We start from the raw sequence: 21,558 nt of genomic DNA, 5'->3' as shown, positions 1-21,558 counted from the left end.
AGTGGAGGCAAGTTAAGCTCGCTTTCGACCTGTATCCCAACAGAATCCTTAAGTCTTGCTCTTTGAACCTCGATTCTTAATAGCAGTTCTTCTTGGCCCCCTACCTTATCTCCCCATTTCTTTTTCTTCATATATGTAGCAGCCGAGTTCCAAATTCTTAGCTTCCTCCTGCAAAACTTTGGAAGACTATTTTCATATTTTCATCTGTGGACAGGGCCACCTCTCTCTTCACATCTGTAAGAGGAATAGACTTTAATCTGAAGATCAGGGTCACAAAATACAAGACTGTTAGGAGCACTCCAGGCTATGTAAAGAAATCCAACTCTACCTATCACAAAGATTTTATTTCTAATTGATAAGAAAGTGTAAACACATTTAAATCACCTTGCTGTTAAGTGTGTGTACAGCAAACATGGCTCCCTTGCAGTGGCTGCCTTTATTTACCTCTGGGTGGGTATTCTGCCATGTATACAGCAGTAGCTAGACTGTGCCTTTGGGTTCAAGGCAGCATACTCTATGACTGACTGACCACGCTTGTCCTTATCATCTTAAAACTTCACTGTCCACAGGAACATAAGACTATGGCGTATACAGTCAGCTTTTTAGGTATATATATCTATACATTGTGCATATGCATCTAATACACATGTGCTTCGAGAAAGGATGGGAAGAACAAAATGTTTAACTTTTTAAATTTCCTAAATTATCTACACTGAAGTAGTGTCACTTACATAAAAAAGGAGGAATTATACTGAATATCTCCCCTAACGATTCTAAAAACCTATTGTGTAACAGCCACACTTCTCACTTGCTTTATGAAGACCCCTACCACAATCATATTTTCCTTAAACCCACGTGTGATTTGGTATTCTCTGCTCACATCATTCCAGCTTTCCTATCATTATATAATCATTCTTCTTATATTCCCCTCAAATCATTATTTCTGGACTTCCGGAGACCCTTCAAAGTAACACCAATGATTGGTCCCATTTTTATGAGTACCTACAGTGTGTGTGATTGTTTATCTGATTGTTTGTAGGCTGTTGAGTACTACACACAACTCTGACTCCCTAAGCATAAAAGATTTAGCTCTTTTGTGAAAAATATTCAAAGATTGCTTTCTTCAAAAGATCACCAAGCCAAACATTTGGCCATATTTTTATTTACTACATATACTATAAACATATACAATACATGCTACAAAAAAAACATTTTTAAAATTTAACTGTCAAGAAAGTGTATAGTGTTATAATACAATGGCACATGTTTCATATTTTATTTCAAATTGGTTTGCTTATCATCCATTTCAAACCTTTAATAGTGAAATGTTACTTATGGATAATTAAAATTATCTATTTGCATTATTAACAATAAACAATTCCAACAATTAATAAGAACTAACCATGTCAAATATTAGTATCCAAAAAAATGGGTTTTTGCAGAAATTATTATATAAAATATAGCAGCCAATTGCGGTTTATTTTGCTCAGTGACAATGTACATATGCACTTGAATAGGATTCTTGCATTTGCTTTTGGAAGATACTTATAAGAAGTCCTTTGAGTTCTTAAGGTCCAACAACTGCCAAACCCAGGCAAATCCAACCCAACAACTCATGTAATGGCTTTGGACAACCGATCACTGAGAAAGTCTTCTGATTTGGGTAGAGCTGCATGTTCCACCAAAATTACATATGATGAAAAGAGACATTACAAGCCAATATCAAGGTCAGAGGCAAAAAAAAAAAAACACAAACATTCAAATCAGTTGTGACAAAGCTTTTCTACAAATATTTTAGATGTCATACTTTCAGGAAAACAAGATTCAACGTGTATTGGGTTTTACAGTATCTACGCTCTAACTGAAAATGTAAGAGTCGTCAGATGGAATTAAATCTAGTATTGCAAACCTGTCCATTCAACATTACTGAGCACCCACTATGTGCATAGCACTGTGCCAAAATTTTATGAGTATTAATGTCTTTATCAAGCACTATCTTAGTGTGAGGTAAAAATATATTAAATTAGCGTCAACTCATTAGTTTGCTTGTGGTAATGTATGTAATCCTGTGCCAGCTGGCTTCCCTGTGCCATATAATGAGCTTCTGCACACCTCGCATTCACTCTTACAAATCTGTATGCCGGCTGTGCCAGGCACGGTGCTAGTCACTGGGATATCATGATTTAGCATACGTCCAATGAATGCAAATTAATCTTCACCTAGGCTAAACAACTGGAAAAATACTTTTCTAAAATGAGGCCCAAAGCAAAGAACACGGACAGTGTTTCTATTGGTCATATCACACCACAGACCAGTAAGTGCCTCTAGACTGGGAACTAAATTTGAAAAAGTTTCATATGGTAGTCTAAATAGCCTACATCATTTTTGGTCTCAGAAGTCAATTCTTTGGAGCACCTTACCCTATATAAACCATTCCATACTTAAAAGGGTTTGTAAACTAAACTTGAACACAAAGAAAAAGAGCCCCAAGTGAAGGCAGTTTATAACATAGTGTATTTCAAGCACTATTCTGGCCATATGAAACACATACATAAGTAATTCATGATTGGTTCAAACATTTTTCAAAGCACTAAAACCCTATCCCCAAACTCATGTAATTTTAACTTGATTTTTATACAAGTTGTACATAAAGCAAAGGGCAGAATTTGGCCCCCCAACCATCCATGGAATATTCTAAGTGATTGGTCCTTCCACTCCAAGTAGAAGCTAAGAATTCCAAAAAGTCCGCTGACAGAACAATGGCACTCAGGAGAACGGCATGCTGGATCCCATTAGCCAGGAGTCCACTGAACTGTGGTAGCAATGTGAACCTACTATGACCCTTTGAGGGATGGCAGAGAGCTGGGAGTTCGGCTGTTCACGCAGTGAATCCAATACTGGCTTAAAGCTATGCACTGAATAAAGTGCTCTGCACATCCTGCTTATCATCTGGAATGAAAATAAACACTTATCTTGAGAATTAACCTATCTGCAGGTCTAGGGAAAAGGAATTACAAGGCTTGAAAGAATCCCAAGAAAAAGTATGAAGCACTGACTGGGAAGGAAGACAAATGCCTCTAGTAGTGTCCTCAGAATTCTCAGGATTTGAACTGTCAGAATGAGTCATACAATGGTCATGTTCCATAAATGAAAAAGCAATCCCACTGGGTACTATTCACACGTGCATGATTACTTCATGGGGTGGAAGGGAACAGTCTATTGCCATTTGACAGCACAGTTTCAGAATGAAAACCAAACCGTTGAATAAATCAGGGTAAGTGGTGTGCAACACTTCTCTCCCGTCCATCAGTTTTCCACAGGTTGATTTGTATTGCCTGAGAAAAGGGAGGCAAGATGCTGCTCCTTTGAGATACACTCAGGCAATGGTGCTACCACCTAAAATCACCAATTCAAAAGTTAACACACAAGCCCTCCAGTTTCGTACCCTGAATATGGTAAATAAGACCAGGGATGGAGTAGTTCAGTCTAAAAAAGATCACAGGCAACAGAATGCTTATATAAACTAGACTGCTTTGACATCTGTAAGAAAACTGTATAGATGGCAATTGGAAAAAAAAAAAAGATTGTTCCCATCTGTCAGCAAAACTGTTTGTTGAGCTATACTCAGCTGAAGTCCTCATCGGGATTCTGTTGATCCAGCAGACGGACATGTGTGAATGGGAAGTGACCTCGTTTGCCATTACACTCCCCTTCCCACTGACCACTCACATTAATCTTCGTAACCTTTACCAGCTCACCGACCTGCAGGAGGAGAATAAGGACAGCACTTTATTTCCAGTTATGAATGCAAGCTGAAAAACTCCATTCTCTGGTTAGCCATACCCTGCCCATGTGATTGCTCTAGGGCTGATATTACAGAAACGGCTATTTGCTGCCTCCCAAGCCCCAGCCACCAGACCGATTGCTTATGGTTAATGCAGGCAAGAGGAAGAAGTGATTTTAGCAGTGCAGAGAAAAACAGAGTACAGAAAATAGGAGGAATGCTAGAAAATGACACCTTTTGGAAAGGTCAAGTGTCTCTGGAGCAGCAGCCCTACCTAGGATGATCTATATGCCCTGTCTGTGTAGCCACCACTCTTAGCTTCCTGCCTGGTCCACACGGGCCCTCCCCTCTCTGGCATACAGCAGTGCAATCCCCCAGCCCTCTTAGACACACGTCCTGGCCTGGTGCTGCTTGTAGAGCAGAAGACAATCAGAGGAAGCATACTTCATTTGGTCCCAGAAAATGGAAGTGTTCCCATCACCGTCCTACCAAGGCAAGGCTTCCCCACTTGGTACAGGCCAAGACTCCAAATTCCATCAGCTCCCTGAAAGCCTCAACCTTCTTCAGCTAGTTTTACTTGGCAGGCCACTGCCTGCCAGTCCCCCCCACTACCCACCCCTAAGCAGGTACTGACAGACTTTGCTGCTCTCTCAATGCCACCTGGTACCTGTTCCTTAACAGTAGGAGGACATCCTGTTTCTGCTGTTACAGAAAGTTTTCCTGTTGCAACATCAAATATTTTTGACAATCTAGGATATACCTGTGTCTTAATATGAAACTTAAAAGATAAGGTGTTTGATGAATGGATTCACCCTGTAGCCAAGTATTTAACAATGGTGAGGTATGTTCCCAAATGCCACTAAAGAGCTTTATGACTATCCTTGAATTATCAACATCTGAGTTCTGCACACGCAAGTGGTTTCTAAACATTACTGTTCATTTGGTTTAATTAACAATGATATTTAACTCCCATAAAGTACTATAGTGCTTTATATAAAATCATTTTCTAATAATCATATAATCCTTTAAACAGGAATTCTTTTCATTTTACGTATGACATTCAGAACAACTACATGTTACACCTGAAGTCACAAAGCCAGTGACAGGGCTGAGATTTGAGCCCAGAAGTATCCAGCTCCCAAGCCCATTTATGTTCTTCCACTATATTAAGAACTTTCAAACTATGCTCCCCTAGCCCTGCAGGTTCCTTCCCTACGAAGGCCTACAGGCTGACTACCAGCCAAAGCCAACTCGTTTAGGCCAGGGCCTTCTCTTAAACCAGCCTGATCTCACTCACAGAGGAATTAGGTTACCTACTGACCTACCTACAGTTTCCTAAAGAATTATATGAAAAGCTTAGAGGTCTAAAGTGGCTGCAGGAATCATAAGATGCTGAGAAAAGGAAGAGAGAAACCATGGAATATTAGAGAGACAGGGATAAGATACAAGGGTGAGAAAAGGCAGCAGCTTGATTGGTTAATAATGAAGATGAAGGCTGATGGGGAAAGGTGAGGAGAGAGGAAAATGACACTGCGTATCTGTCTTTGCAAACAGATCCAGCTCCTACAGGCTCTAGCACCCAGGGTTCTGTTTATTCCCAGCAATCTTCCAATTCAATTCCTGATATCTGAGCAGGCCAACTATGACAAGCAAAAATTTTTAGTCTTTGTAGAGGAAGATCTGAACATCAAATGAGAATTTCCTTGGTGGTAAAAACAGTCTGGAAGATTTCTTATATCCCCAATTCTAGTTCTCAAGACTACCTCGCTTGTTCCCATTTTTTAACAATTCTTACAGCATTACAAGAAGTTAGGCTCTATATAAACTCCGTAATGTGTGACTATTAGTGAATTTTCCTCCTTCCTGACCTGTCAGCTACCTTTGACTCCCCATCCTTCTCACACACACACGCACACACACCCCACGTTACTGGAATTAATGCCCCTCTACCGCTAGCCCCTTGCTATGTTACAGTAAACTTTACCAAGTGCAACGCTCTTCCCTCTCATTTTTATTATATACTCATGTTATACTCAAGTGCTATTCAGACAGCTGGACCCAGAATAAGTTCCTGACCTTAAGAAAGAAAAAAAAAACACTTAAAGAAATAGGTATGCTCGTGTCAAAAATTTAAACTGCCACTCATGGGACTTCCCTGGTGGTGGTCCAGTAGTCAAGACTCTGCTTCTACTGCAGGGGCACGGGTTCGATCCCTGGTTGGGAAACTGAGATTCCACATATAGGAAAATAAATAAATAAATAAATAACCTTGCCACACATGTTAGATTCTCCTCCAGATGGGCAGTAAGTGGCCAGTTCCTTTAAGAAGCTGGTCTGATGCCATCCCAGCTATCTGAATCCATTATTTTACTGATATTAAAAACACAACTAAGGGACATGAGGGAACATTCTGGAATGGTGAAAACATTCTATACTTTCATCTGGGTGGTTGTCACATAGGTATATATGCATATAAATTCACTGATCTACATACTTATATACTTAGGACTGGTACATTCTACCAAATGATTTCATATCTAAATAAAAAGGTGAAAAGAATGTTATGTTTCTCCAGCTTTTCTTTGTTGCTCAGTTGTGTCTGATTCTTTGTGACCCCATAGACAGCAGCATACCAGGTTTCCCTGTCCTTCACTATCTCCCACAGCTTTTCTAGGTGTTTTGTAAAAGATGGGTCTTCAGAATAGAAATTTAAGTCCACCATTCTACTTAACACCAAAACCCAGGTTTAAACACCTCTCTTTAAGACTGTCATTCTAAGAATAAGATTGTTGTTATTCTTAAGCATTCAAAGTGCTGTCTCAAATCATGTCCCAAAGAGCTCTAAGCAACGGGTAGTTAAAATGTGGACCATCCACCCGCTCCATGGCATCAGTACCACAAAACCACACTAGCTTCTCTACAAGAGAGCAAAGCCTTCTGCTCTGCCCTCAGACCATTTTTCCTGCAGAGTTCTAAGTGAGAAATGAGTCAGGGCTCCCATACAGCAAGATGCTAGCAGGGAGAAGAATGAAGTGCAAGATAGGCCTTTGGACAGCATCAGGGTCACCTCTGATATACACTCTCTTGGTTCTAACTACACAGAAAGACTCAGGAAAAGCAACCATCTTCTGGAACCCAGAATCGTTTTTTTTACCGTTGATTAGGTTCTTGGCAGAAAAGTCCAAACATCAAGGGGTGAAAGAAAGGTTGGGTCATGACTCTGAAATGGTTCTGATTTTTAAACGTGTAAAAGAGGAAAGCCGTAAGCATTTAATAGGCTAATTAACCTGCCCAAAGTGGCCTTGAAGCACAAATACTTCGAGGTAGACCCTATTAAAATTAAATACCTATGCATAATACCCTATGGGTTCTTTCTCCTGAAATAGTCAAAGCACATAGGGAGTCCTGGGGTCAAGAAGAGACAAGTCCCAAAGGCAAAAACATGACTATCTTTGAGAAAACATAAGGGCCTCAAGTTCCAACTGTCTGGAAGACAGGGTGGCTATGGAGCCTGAGGCAGAGTGCAGGAGGGGATGGGGCAGTCTAGGAATATGGCACTCCACTAAGCGCAGTTCTTTCTCCAAGTCAGAAATGACACAGTAATTTGTGCTCCTCTCCCTGTTAGGCAACAACACTCTAAAGGAGAGTTCCCTCAGGCAAGACCAGGGAAGGTCAGGGGGTGCACACAGGTTTGAAGCTTGGTGTACTAATTCAAAGACAAAGAAAGCGAGACTGAGTGCCTGCCCTAGAAATGCTCCAATTTTAAGACACAAAGGAATGTACTTGCAGTAATAACTGTAGTTCTCACATTACTGATTTCAAAATTCACATTACAGATGGAAGAAAAAACTCATCTGCACACTAATGAAAACGAAAGAACTTCTAAAGGACCTGAAGCACAAGGCAGTTAACCTTTCTTTTCATGAGGCAGACTTCACTAACACCTTGTAAAGGAGAGACTGATGATGCTTTCACCACCAAGGTACTATTTTAGTGTCGAGTTAGTTCCTAGTCTCTCAACCCTATACCACACCCTCAGGAGTAAGTCTGCAAGTAAATCATGGCGTCATCTGTAAAGAGGACCGAATGTAGTTACTCTCTTTTCCTCACTCCCAGGGAACTTAATGAACACTCACCTTTACCGGTGAGTTCCAGGCATAATTAGAAAAAATATGAAGTCCAAATGGCATTAATTTTTGGTGTTACCTAAATAGGAGACGGATAGGGTCAGATACCACTGAGCGACTTCACTCTTACTTTTCACTTTCATGCATTGGAGAAGGAAATGGCAACCCACTCCAGTGTTCTTGCCTGGAGAATCCCAGGGACAGGGGAGCCTAGTGGGCTGCCATCTATGAGGTCGCACAGAGTCGGACACGACTGAAGCGACTTAGCAGCAAATAGGAGACACCAGAAACTGTGTGACCTCCCCTGCTGGCGCAACCCCAGGTGACTGCTTTTCTAGTTTCTATCCCTGCTATCTAGGAGGAAAGGCATCAATAGTTGCCAATGCTTCTTTGATCCAGATTTGCTGCATGATTCCTGTGAGCTCAGGGCAGGAAACACATATAACTAACTTTATGTAAATAAAGCCCGGGAAACCAAGTGCAGAGACAGATTACAAGGACCTTGTTTTCAAAGACTTTCAAACACACCAAGAACACATTTCAAGATCTGACTGAAGGAGAGAAAAAGGTAAGAAAACTACAGCAATCTAAGACAGGGCTCGGCAAACTGTGTGGCCCATGAGCCACATCCAGCTTGCTGCCTGTTTCTGTAAATAGCTTCGCTCTAACACAGCGCGCTCATCTGCTCTTTCGTCTATGGCTGCTTTCCAGCTACAGCGGCAAACTGACAGGCCGCATGGCCTGTGAGGTCCTCCACAGGGAAAGTCTGCAGGTCTACGGGATAGGTATTATTTAGGGCCCATCTAAAATCTTTACAATCAGTGGAGACAAGTGAGGCCAATTCAGTCTTAACGATTCACTTGCCTCAGAGACGGACTGAAGTGCACATGGCTCATATTCGTGGATCATTGCAGGTCTTTGCGATTTAACTCGTAGGTACATTTCCTGATGTCAAGCAAAAGCACCACACTGAAGACAGGTGTTACCCTGACTGTAGTCCAAGTCCAAAAAGATCTTTCTGTAGCTCAACAACTGATAATAACTGAAACTAAGTTCCCCACCCTCTTGATGAGAGGTACATGGAACAGGTACATTTTAGCTCAACACAAGGAATTTTCTAAGAACTAGTACAGTCAACGAGACCCGAGGTTCCCAGACTGAAGAGTCAGAGGCACTGCAGCCAATTCTGAGGGGTCCCACCAAGTATTCTGTATTTTTGACGGAAACAGCAATACCTGATGTCTATTATGCCATGTGAACTACCAACTCAGAACTGTTAACAATTTTGACATCAGATTACACTACACCCCTTTCAAAGATGTCATGTCTTTGCAAAGCTGGGCTTTGGCAGTTGCTATGATAAAAATCAAGTACCTTATGAAAATAAGTGTGGAACAGGAAATGAAGGTGGCAATGTTCCATATGATCCCAAGGTTTGAGAAACTTTGCTATTTAATGGGGGGTTAAGTAACTGAAACTATTTATTAAAATGAAAATATTATTTTCTTTCAATTATGTTTATTATTTTTTCAAGTGGGTATGAAGTTATTATACATATAGCCAAGACTTGTCACGCAGTTCTTACACTTCCTAATCTCATTTTTTCTCTCTGGAACAAAGGGGAAATTAAGATCTTCATTTCACTTTTCCATATATAGGTCAAAAGGCCTAAATAACTTAAGGTTTCAGAGCGCTACATGGGGAGATGTAGAGTTAATATAGTCACTGCTGTATAATAACCAGGGACCCATGGAACTTTACATCTTCCCTATCTGTGACCAGAAGAACAGGTTCACACCTAAGTCCACCTGAAAGGCTCCTTGATTACTCAGAAGTCTTATCTATCATAGGCAAGAGGCCAGGCTGAATCAGAAAATGAAAGTTACACGAATAGTACATTCCAAGATAATATGATTGTTCTGGACAGTCTACAGAGGCATGAAATAAACTTTAACAACTGCAATTTACAAGATAAGATTCACCACTATTCCAGCTCCCAAGGAGCCATGACTCATGAAACCAAAACCAATCAAATTGAAATCTCAGATCAAATCTAAGACCAAAAAAGTAAATGAGTAAATGGTGCCTCTGCACTGTTCTAGTGTTACTTCCAGTGTTTCTCCTTCAAAATACATTTGTTTAAAATCTGTCTTTATTAGAAGCTCCAGGATGGAACAGATGGTGTCTTCCTGGTTCGGTTACATTCCCCAGTGTTACAGTGAACTGAGGAATACCCCTACTTTGGTTGTTTGCTAGAATTAATCCCTTCTTTCCAACAACCTTCATTCCTACTAGAGAAATCTGATGGGTGGGAAAAGAGGAAGGAGTCGTTGACTTATATTCTACTGGAGGACTCTGGTCACAGCAAATATACCATGCAGGAAACATCCATCTGTAAGGAGAGGACAGGTGGATCCTGAACATAAGTACAGAAACCCTTCCTTAAAAAAAAAAACCTTAGAGAGACACCGATATATAACATAGTAAAAACAAAGTGGCTTTGATTGAAGTAAGAGAGGTGACCCAGAGCATTGCATCCTCAGCTACCTTCTGGGAAATACTAGGAGTTTGAACCCTTATTATACCTGGGGTTCTGCCCACTTCTAAAATGCAATGATTTCAACATCAATTTCAAGTTAACTGTAAAACTTCACTAAAATGTGCCTAGCTTGTCTACAGATCTAAATCTATAATGGGTCAACCACAGCAATGAATTTTTTTCTCATCAGAATGCGAAGGTCAGAAAGTCAGAGCTTCCTAATCTTATCTCCTGGCTTCATCTCCACAGGGACTAGGCATCAGCTCCTATGGAAACCAGAGATGGGAAAGGAAACTGCCTCCCTGCACGGAGAGTACACATGAGGACATGCTGCCAGTTACACCACACAAAACTGACAGGAGGGCAGCATCACCACCACAAAACAAAAAGTACCACAGATGCAATCTGGGCATGGTTGAAAAGGCCCCACTGTAGATCTGGACTCCTCATCTCTCCAACTAGTTTAAACAACCCATTCAATCCATCTCTTACTTTTTTTCAATAAATGAATAGGGGTATCTAAGGTCTTTTCTAGCTTTAGATTTCTGTGATGCTAAACTAACATGATGTTTTCTTAAGTACATGAGATGTTTTTAAAGTTATTATTTGGGGTATTTGTTCTAACGTGAAAGAGGCTATTGTCATCAGTCAACACATGTGGCTCAAAACTAATACCCAACCAAAAAAGGAAACTTACTGGCATCATAAACCACTCTTCTACTTTAGTCTTTATTTTACAAGATTTAGGTTTCACAGTAGGAGAGCAGCTCAACCATTTTGGAGCACTAAAGCCTCTAATTAAGGCAAGCATCGTTGGGGCAAACAATTCTGGGAATTCCCTGATGGTCCAGTGGTTAGGACTCGGCATTTTCACTGCCATGGGCCCAGGTTCAATCCCTGGTTAGGGAACTGCTGCTGCTGCTAAGTCACTTCAGTAGTGTCTGACCCTGTGTGACCCCATAGACGGCAGCCCACCAGGCTCTCCTGTCCTTGGGATTCTCAAGGCAAGAACACTGGAGTGGGTTGGCATTTCCTTCTCCAATGCATGAAAGTGAAGTCGCTCAGTGGTGTCCAACTCTTAGATCCTGCAAATTGTTCAGTGAGGTCAAAAACAAACCAAACCAAACCAATTCTCTTTGAGAAAGGAATTGCAAATGGAAGCAAAATTAATGTGGTAACTATTCTCTCCTGGGTGTTGGCCAGCTATTTCCACACTCCAGCCCAGCGCTAACGCGCCTGCAATAAGCGTCGAGTCACAGCTGCCATGGCACAGCACCATCTTGGCTGTTGCCATTATATGAACTTAAATGAAAACATGAAGCTAGAAACTTGTTTTCCTTATCCTCCAAATTCTAAGTGGGAAAAGTAGTATAACCTAGACAACATATAATTCCTTTCTCATCAAAAGCAGGACACAATACTTTTCAGTCATAATATGATCTCAAAATATATACATTTTAAAAGCACACATTTTTTTTCAGTCAGACCTGTAGACCTAACCCTCCTTTGCACCCCCTCTTCAGAATGCAAAAGAAAAATTTTAAATCCAGTAGTATCAGACTATTTCAAATAAATTTCAGCTCACTGTACAGCCTTTTACTTAGGCAACTCCCACTCCTCAGTGTATAAGCATGATCCAAAGGATTTTAGAGATTTCTATTTACAAAAATATATTAATACTTTAGCCCCTTCTCTGCTAACCTGCACCCCCACCTGAGTAACTTCAGCCTATGTTCATGAAATCTAGCTACTTGCTTAAAGTTATCATATCTGAAAGGCTCTGAAAGACAGGAAAGCATGCCACTTCTACACTAGCTTTTATGCTGAACCACTACCTTTGCATAACTCAGAAAGGGAGGGAGGGAGGAAGGGAAGAAGAAAGAGAAGAGGTAAGAGACAAAGCTGTGAGTGCTAAGGATAAGAATAAATACAATGCAATGGTTGGCCAGAGGAGATGGGCTACCAAGGATAACTATTCACCAGTAAAAGGTAAAAATTTATTCCTCAGGAGGAACTGGTTTCTTGAGTATAAAATGCATCAAACAACAAAGACCAAGTAAACCTGCTGCTTCTTGGAATTAATACTTTTGGGTATCTATCTCATTATATCTTTACAATTAATCAACGGTAAGAAACCCCAAGCCCCCTAAAGTAAAAACACATTTCTATAAGAAAATTCATTTAAGTATTTTGATAGAGACCACTTATACTCAAATTTGTGGAGCCCACTTATTTCAGATAATGATAAACAGAAAGAAACAGATTAGAATGTAGATTGAAAAAAATATTTTAGGTTAATTCCTGTGAATTCAGGTGGTGTTATTAAAGAAGTCAAAGTATGGTTTAGTAAATCAATCAGAACATTCAGTTATACAGTTTTAAGCTTACTCATTCCAAAATAGGTTTTCTATAAAAAAGAGAAAACCCAACATTAAGTGCCAAGATCAGTACTTAATAGTAAAAGTACCAGTCAACATCTATAACAATGTTACAACGATGCTGCTTGTATTCAGCATTCCTACAAAGCTCTAAGAGGTCTGAAAGGGAGACCCTGTAGCAGATCTCTTCTTTCTACATTTTGCACATTATGTACCTCCAAAGCCAAGGCTGTCTTGTCGTAGGCATTAGGGACTCGCTTCTGGATTACCCTGGCATAAATGGGCCCATTCTGGAGGTTAGGGAGCGGAGTGTTGACGCTGGGTTGGGCATAGGGCCCAGGCTCCGGCCCACCCAGTGGCTGTGGGTGGGAACCCTCCTGGTTACCTCCAATCAGAGCCGATACTGAGGCGGAGGCAGGTCTATACTTCTCCACGTAAGGGACTGGAATCATCCCTCTCTTGCCTTCGCTGTCCTCCGCATTCCACCACTGCTCTTCAGGCTTATCCCGGATTCTCAGGATGTCTCCTTTCTTAAAGGGAAGATCTTCTTCATCATTCCCATTAAAGTCAAAGAGGGCTCGTACATACTCTGCCTCTTCCTGCCTGAGAATCACTCCACTACCCTGCCTGGATCTGGAAACTGGTTCTATCAACGTTGTAGTGTCCAAATAGTGTATTTTGTAGAATTCCAGTAAAGCAGGCAATGAATCAAATTCTTGATCTCCTATTCGGAGTCTGGAGGGACTCACCCCTAAAAAAAAAAACAGAGCAGGGTATTATTGAAAGATATACTGGAGATGAAATGCAGATTTTTAAGCATCTCCCCGCATATATTTACTCAATATTTAACCAGAAAGAAAGAGAAGGAAAAAAATAATCTAAATAACCCCTTCTCCTAACAGTAAACTAAAATCATACTTTGTAGCTCAAATGTTCCCTGGGAATAAAGTGAGCGATCACCACCTGCAGCAGAGAAGAGACAGAGGCTGTGATAGAGCAACCACGCCTGTCAGGACAAGCTCACATATTGGACCAAAGACAGAGCACTATGGAGACTTCTTGTTCATTCTCCCGAAACGTTCCGTGGCTATTTAATTTACAGAGTACAAGGGTTCAAGGCTGTGTTAGTCTTCTTTTTCTTTTCAACCTCAGGAAATGTAGCAAGCTCTCCGTTTTCACAGGTCCCAGCAGCTAACCCAACAAAAGGTGGGATATTTTATTCTCAATTTTTCACTTCTGCAAACAATGCTCTTACGAGTGCTTTTATTAATGAACATTTTTTTTATTACCTCCTTAGGATAAACTTCTTCAAACGCAACTGCTGGATCAAAGGGTAAGAACACTAAGGTTTATGTTGCCTGTCGTCCAAAAAGTTTTGATTTTACACTCGCACCAGTGGATTATGAGTTCCCATTTCCCCCATGTCCTTGCCAGAACAGCAAGGATGTCTCTTCTTAAATATCATCTTTGATTGTTTGATATTTTTCACATTTATTGAATATCTGTACTTCTTTTGTGAAAATTACTTGTTCGAGTTCTTTGTTAAAGAGAGGGCCTAAACTACCCTCACCACTCCTATAAAAACCAGTCAGTCAAAACAAAAACCTAGCCAATCCATCTAAAAACCCTTTGCTGTTAATGCTGTGAAACAGGAAAACTGCGGTAGCCCAGCTGTCTAAATTGCTTCGCCACTCTAAAAAAATGAGACCAAATTATTTTGTTCCGTGTTAGAAAAAGCTCTGTCCGGATAGACCAGAAAAAGTACATTTAAAATTCTCTCCTGGGGACAGGTGAAGTGATAAACTTTGGAGGTTAACCAGAAGTCCTCAATACAGAACGTATATTGATGATTGACTTCTCTTTCCACCCATATGAAACAAAGGCCGAGACTCAATTTAGAGGACAGATGCACATTTCTTACATTGCAAAAGTCCATCTGTGGAATTCATGGCTATAAACTAAAACAAGTTAATAGCCCACAGTCAGTAATGTTGGCTGTCTCTCTGACTCAAGATGTTGAAATACATGCTCATACCCAGGATTGTCCATCTATGGCAAACACTCCTCAGACACCAGCAGAATGCAACCCCAATAGTTCCAAGTACAGAACTGGTGACTGGAGAGATGATTTTGGTTATGACCACACCAGAGCACAGTGGTGCTATATTCTGGAGTTTCTCGTCTCTAAAGTTGATCACTGATAGGTAATCATTCCTATTCCAGCCTGGTAAACAAGGACGACGCATGGCTACCTCATCTATCACCTCTAGGCTACAGTGATCCTTCAGGCCTGTGGAACTATGTGAAAGACAGAGTCAGTGTGAGCTCCAAGAAGACCTACTTGGTACTGCCTGGTCAAGAAAGCCTAAAGGGCAGAGTGGTAGGGAGAACCTTCACACCAGCAGAGAACCTAGCTTAGAAAATTGTCCTGGTGACACCTAGGAAGAAAAGTTCCCTTCTTAGAATTCACCCAACAATACACCAAGGTACAACTGCCAATATGGCTGTCACTAGTCACCCTTTAGGGACCGTGTCATTAACTGTTAGATAATGAACATAACCCTCAAGTGAGGAAAATCTGTCCCCAGGTTTGACAAACTCACAGCATAGCTGGGCATACAAAGGCAAACACAGTGTGGCTGGTGAGCAAGGAGCATAGCAGCATTTTTCAGGAAGACATTCTTTTTCTCCCCTGGCATTCACTTCCAATTGGGGATGTACTCTTACAAAAATCAGTGGCAACAACAAGCTACGTTTTAAGATAGAACAAAATTACGATAAAAGAATAGCTCTTTCCATTCCTGAATGGTTCTTTCTTTCCTTCTTTCATTTTGCCCCATTGGGAAGCTTGCGAGATCTCAGTTCTCTGACAAGGAACTGAACCAAGATCCCAGTAGCGAAAGCCTGGAGTCCTAACCACTGAACCACCAGAGAACTCCCTCTTTTCCTATCCTCATGACAGTATAATTATTCCATAGAGGAACACCTGTTTTGTGTACTGCTGCAGCAGTTACATGTTTTTGTGTATATATATATAAACATGTACCTGCTGCAGCAGTTATATATATAGGCAATCAAGCTTCAGGAGAGGAGGGGGAACAAAATACACATACGTAAGTTCCAGATAAGCCCAAACCTCAACACAGCTATGTGCTCCCGCTCCTTTTCCCTAGTTCATCTCTTTCCAACCACAAACAGCTAAAGCCAGGAAATAGAAGGGCGGGAAAGGAAGGAGACACAGTCAGTCAGTCTAGAGAACAGAACCAACAGCAGAGTTCTCATAGCTTGGACTTGGAAAACCTCACTGACTTGTTCTCCATCAAACCTGTGCTGGATTCTCAATGTGCAGTTATGAACATAGTCAGAAATCAAAATCAATGCAGTCTGAGCTATCTTTTAACGAAAAGAGTTGTACATGCTCATCTCATCACTTCCAAGCATGTCAGCCCTCAGGTTACAACAGTTTTTTACAATACCATTCCCTGAGGGTTTTATGAAGAACACCCAAGAGCTCTGTGGGCTAAACAGGCCAAGTCACTTCTGGCATGGGCATCGCCACAGTGGCTCCATTATCAGTCTCTTAATCTCACACTTCCTCTCCTTTCCTCTCTCCTCAATTCTCATTCCCTTTCTTCTTTCTCCACTGCCTATAGTATTTATAGAGGTTCCTTGAACGCTCTTACCATCTGTCCACTACAAAGGACTAACAAGGCCACTGACTTCATTTGAGAAAGTATCCTGAAGAAGTTCTAAAAATGGTGGCTATCAGCATGTGACTTTGCAGATTCAGACTTACAAAGTTTGAAGAATTCAGGCTGTGGTATTTCTAGCTATCTGAATTGTTATTTAACTTTTCACAGGGATCGATACTACTAATAATAAAATTTCTAAAAGTAGCTGGTGTATTATAGATGCCCAATAAAAGGCAAATGAGCTTAATATATATCCCCCAAACCTCTGAACACCTCTGTAAATTTTCAATTCTTCCCAAAGAAGATTCCACAGAATCTCAAGATGCTTCTCAAAAAGTGCTGTGGTCACTGGTTTGAAAAACCCACTATCCAATACCTGCCTGTCTAGAGTCACAAATTCACATGAACATACGGAAGGCTTAGAGAATCCGGCGAGAAGGGGGTGGTCCTAAAATCTTTAAGTAACTAAAGAACTCCTCATAGAACCACTGAATATCTTTAACTCATTAAAGAGTGAATCATGAGGACCAGGTTTGAGAACTACAAGGATGAGCCAAACAAATGAAATAAATGTTGGATGTTCAAAAAGGCAGCAGTGGATAAGAGGCAGTCCCCTAGGATCTCCAGAAGTGGCCTGGCCCAGCACCACCTTGAAGAGGCAGCACAATCATCACCCTAGCATCTGCCCCCACCCCCAAAATGAGACAAGTTTTTATGTTCCCCTCACCCACTAGGGCCAACAGGTAGGAGGTTCTGGGCTGAGCGGGTAATGGAAGCCATCATCTTATTTCCACACACTGGATCCAAAGTTCCTTCATACTTCTTGATGCACCCCCACCCAGCACTTACTCCTTCAGACACGCTGTGAGCCTCTCAAAGCTGAGAATTGTTTTCCATTTTGCTTCAATTTTTCCCTCTCCACCACATCTGTTAATATACCTAACGCTAGTTCCATTCCTAAGCATTTAATATACTAAAACTCATTTAATCCTTGAAATAACCCTGTCAGCACTATTTCCCCTCTTTCACTGATGAGGAAACTGAGGCAGAGAGAAGTTAAAGAACTTGCCTAAAGTTATATGAGCAGTAAGCAGAAGGTAAGGAAGGTTCAAACCCAGACTTCAGAACACAAGCTTTTAACTATTCTCCCAAATCATATTTACTGTTTTATTGACTGTTTATTGGACAAGGTCTAGTAAAACCTCATGTTCAAGAGGTAAAAACTAGTGGATCAATCAACGATTGCAAAGTCTTCCCAAGAGGTACACCTGACAGAGTGTGACCAGTAGATTTGACCAAGCCCTGCCCTATGGCCCTGGGGCACAGTCAGGGGACTTCCAGGCAATGGCAGCACTGGCAGCCTGTGGGAGCTAAACACAAGTTAAAAACAAGCTAACTGGAAAAGGCTGAGAATGTCTGGTCTATTTTGTTCATATACCTCTAAAATGTATATCTAAGACATTCCGTACAAATTCATCCTATGCATTATGTCCACAAAATACATTATATAATCCTAAACAAAAAGCTCATTTCCCATATTTAATCTGCCAAATAAGGTTATTAAAAACCTCTTCATCACTGACTTTAGATAGCAGATGCATACTGCCTTAGTGCTAAAGCCAGCTTCTTGTCATCCTTTCCTTTGGTCTTTACTTAGGCCATGCCATGCGGCATGCAGGATCTTAGTTCCCCAACCAGGGATCAAATCCATGCCCCCACAGTGGAAGCCTGGAGTCTTAACCACTGGACAGCCAGGGAAGTCCCTCCTTTCAGTCTATAAACAGAACCTGGGGCCCAGAACAGAGACAAAAGTGTTGAGGCTTCAAACTGCACTGCTGGGATCTCAAAAGTAAACTGGCTTTGACAGAAAGCAGTGCGGTGTAACAGTGTCAGCTCTCAGGCCACAATTCCTAGGTTCAATTCTGGCTCAGTCACTTACAAGCTGTGTGACTTTGGGGCACTTTACTGTATCTCTGACTGTCAGTTTCCTCATCTATTAAATGGAAATAGTTTAATAAGTGGAGATCATAGTACTTTCCTCACTGGACTGTTATAGACAGTAAATGAGACAAGGCATATAACGTACTCAGCAAAGTGCCTGGCACAGAATAACCAGTCAATAAATGTCAGCTATTAATATTATATATGCCTCTCTAAAATTGAAGAAATTCTTCCGTGTGGTTTCAAAAGAAAAGAGCTTGATGGGGGGAGGGGGAGAACAAAGATTAAGTAATCTTTATAAAGACAGCAACTGAATCAATTGTCCTATGCAGAAAATAGGGTACATGGCAGAAACAAAAAGGACCACAATGCCCATGAACCTTCCACACCCCAGCCACAAACTCTGGCAATCCTCACCTTCTCTCCTGGGCCAAAGATCTAAATTCATATCTGTTATGAAAAGGTGGAGCTCAACATTAAGCTAAGAGCTGAGATTAAAGTTATTAACACCAAGACGTGGGGAAAGCTCAAACAAAGCTGTGTGTTAGTCACTCAGTCGTGTCCAACTCTTCGTGACTCCATGGATTGTAGCCTGCCAGGCTCCTCAGTCCATGGGATTCTCCAGGCAAGAATACTGGACTGGGTTGCCATTTCCTTCTCCCGGGGATCTTCCCCACCCAGGGATTGAACCTGGGTTCTCCTGCACTGCAGGCAGATTCTTTACCACCTGAGCCACCAGGGAAGCCCCTGCTGCTATTTCCAAATTTTGCAACCAAGTAAACACACAAAAGGTTGAGAACTTGAGTTTCAGTGACTGTTTGCCATCACATCACTGCACAGTAATGCAAAACCCCAGACATCATGAAGGTGGTAGAAAGTAGAACATATCTGGTTTAGAGCAAACACACATTCCCACCTCATGTTACAATGCTATTAAACCAAACAGACTGAGAAAGACCTAGAATAATTTGTAAGCTTTACGATCCCTACGCTTTTTTTTTAATTGATATGTGTTAACAAGAGATTATCCCATTTCATTTCTGGTCAGAGAGAATAAACCTAAATTAGGACTCTCCTAAAAAAGTAAGTCTGCAAAGGCTGGTTCAGGAGTCTCCTAATTCAGGTGAGACTGGCCTGAATCTAGTCTCACGTGGTCAAGATTAAACTGCTTCCACCTGGAACAGCGAGGCAGCACTAAGACTCTCCGTACTGTTACACAGATAACAGTAACCTCAGAATTACTCTGTATACCACAAATTTCAAGTACCAAGTGCACAAACCCCTTTAAAAACTCCAGTGGCCTGGGTGAGTGTCATGTCTCAACCTTTAGCAAGGAAGATCCCGTGCAGATCATTTAAACTCTGAAGAGAGTCACTTCAGTGGGATCTGTTTTCAACATCTAGGAAGACTCAAGCCACAGACCTCAACTTACTGAACAAGGAGAGGCCCTGGAGGACAAGACTGATAACGTTCAAGTCCAGGGAAAAATGAACTTCCATTCACTTTCAGGGGAGGGATTGTTTCCACTGGCTTATTTCTGAATTATTTCCTGAAGTAAAAAAAAAAATCTTTCCTCCACTGATTGCTTTGAAAACTATAACCCCCTCATTTTGGAGAACAGTCTCTGGACGCTAAGATCGCTTGGACACAGTCAGCCGGGCATCAGCTTATTCAGGGCTGGTCACAGAGGCTTTTCTTCTATAACCAAGGCACTTAGCTCACCACCTTCATTCTCCGCGGGGGAAGAGGAAGGTAAAAGTATTTTGGAAAAATGCCCAAGAAAGGAAAAAGCTGACCGATTTCCTGAGGGTGTCTCCATCCCTCTCGGCCAGTATGTGGTGACTTCCTACTAAAGGCCACCAGGGGAGTATAGCCAAACCCGGCTCTCCAACACTGCAGGAAATGTTTCAAGCCTAAAAAGCCACTTGTAGGATTATCGGATTCATTCCCGGCACTGCTGCCAAGTGATGCCCCCGCAGTGCCAACATCATTCTCAGCTCTTTGTCCCCACGTTGCCCGGCTCTGCTCGGGCGCTAGCCCCACCCTGGGGCCGAGGCAGTTCCCCTTCCCCTGGGCTGTCCTCCCAAGTCACACCCAGAGGCCTGGGTCAGCGGCTCCTCCTCCCCCACACACTCGCGCTGGTCCGTGGGAGCGAGCCCCGGCAGAAGCTGCGCCCCGGCCACGCTCACTCCAGCCCTGTGCCCACGTCCCTCGTGGGGGTCAGCTCTCGAGGAGCAGCCAGGCTGGGGAGTTCCGCGGCCCTCACCCCCGCCCGGGGCCTCCCGTCCCGTCCGTCCCTCACCGGGCGGAGGCTGGGCGGGCGACGGTGGCACCGGCGGGCGCGGGCCGCTGCTGTTGATGATGTAGTGGGAGACGCGCGAGTTCTCGGAGACGCTGAGCACATAGTCCCCGGGGCTAGTGCTCGAGTCCCGCACCAGGAACACCCCGTGCCGCTGGCCCTGCAACAGCGCCACCGCCTCCTGCCGACTCAGCCGCCCCCAGTACCAGCTACTCCGCTCCTCCGAGTCGAAGTTGCCCGCCATGGCCGCCTCCGCGCCTACACGCTGGGCCGCCGCCGCCGCCGCCGCCGCGCGCGCCCCTCCAGCCCCGGCCCCGCCGCCCAGCGGACCGGCTCGGGTCTCAGCCTCACAGCAGCGCCCGAAATGGCGGCGGCGGCCGCAGGCCTTCCCCACCGGAAATGACGTGCTCCTGGCCCCCGGGAGGATGCCGGGAAGGGGACCACCGCCCGCCATTGGGAGAAGGGCAAGCGACAGATCGTGAGAGCACTGCGCATGCGGCCTCTTGGGCGTCGCCGCCTGGCTGGGACTGGGACTGCAGAGGGTGGGGGGACGTCCAGGACCGAGGGGCAGGGCTTCAGCTGCCAGTCGGCTGTTGGCGACGCGGTGCTTTGCTCCTCCAGGTTTCAAGTTACTGGAAGGCCCAGGCTTCTAGGCAGCGACTAGGGTACAGAATTAGAGCAGAAAAGGTGATGTGGCCCCAGGGGCTGTGTTTCCTGAGACTGTCTTTTTCCGATGGTTCCTCCAGCTTCTCCCCATGCCTGCTGAAGTTCTTGTTTTCATTGATTCATTCAGCAAAC

At 42.8% G+C, this 21,558-nt stretch overlaps 1 protein-coding gene and 1 non-coding gene across 3 annotated transcripts; one reads left to right on the top strand and one right to left on the bottom strand.

The window, feature by feature from the left end:
• Window positions 1-1,146: 1,146 nt before the first annotated feature.
• Window positions 1,147-21,173, bottom strand: CRK (CRK proto-oncogene, adaptor protein). 2 transcript variants are annotated; one of them, XM_006079777.4, is made up of 3 exons: window positions 20,764-21,173; window positions 13,044-13,579; window positions 1,147-3,762 (listed from the first exon to the last, which is right to left on the bottom strand). In XM_006079777.4, the coding sequence occupies exons 1-3, from the start codon at window positions 21,002-21,004 to the stop codon at window positions 3,625-3,627; spliced, it is 915 nt and encodes a 304-aa protein (XP_006079839.3). In that variant the 5' UTR covers window positions 21,005-21,173; the 3' UTR covers window positions 1,147-3,624. The 2 variants fall into 2 exon arrangements, with proteins under 2 accessions (XP_006079839.3, XP_045020864.1); XM_045164929.1 differs by having other exon boundaries at window positions 13,214-13,579; window positions 20,764-21,171.
• Window positions 11,287-11,359, top strand: TRNAE-UUC. The gene has a single exon. It is a non-coding gene; the product is annotated as a tRNA-Glu (tRNA).
• Window positions 21,174-21,558: the final 385 nt, after the last annotated feature.

This window comes from Bubalus bubalis, chromosome 3 (assembly GCF_019923935.1).
Source record: "Bubalus bubalis isolate 160015118507 breed Murrah chromosome 3, NDDB_SH_1, whole genome shotgun sequence".
Lineage (NCBI taxonomy): Eukaryota > Metazoa > Chordata > Mammalia > Artiodactyla > Bovidae > Bubalus > Bubalus bubalis.
This window is presented reverse-complemented; position numbering and strand designations above follow the sequence as displayed.

Coding starts and splice junctions, on each gene's coding strand:
- CRK (XM_006079777.4), bottom strand. CDS start 21,004: ATGGCGGGCAACTTCGACTCGGAGGAGCGGAGTAGCTGGTACTGGGGG. Junction 13,580..20,763: donor GCCCGCCCAGCCTCCGCCCG/GTGAGGGACGGA, acceptor TTTTTTTTTTAG/GGGTGAGTCCCTCCAGACTC. Junction 3,763..13,043: donor AGACAGCCTTGGCTTTGGAG/GTACATAATGTG, acceptor CTCCTCCTGCAG/GTCGGTGAGCTGGTAAAGGT.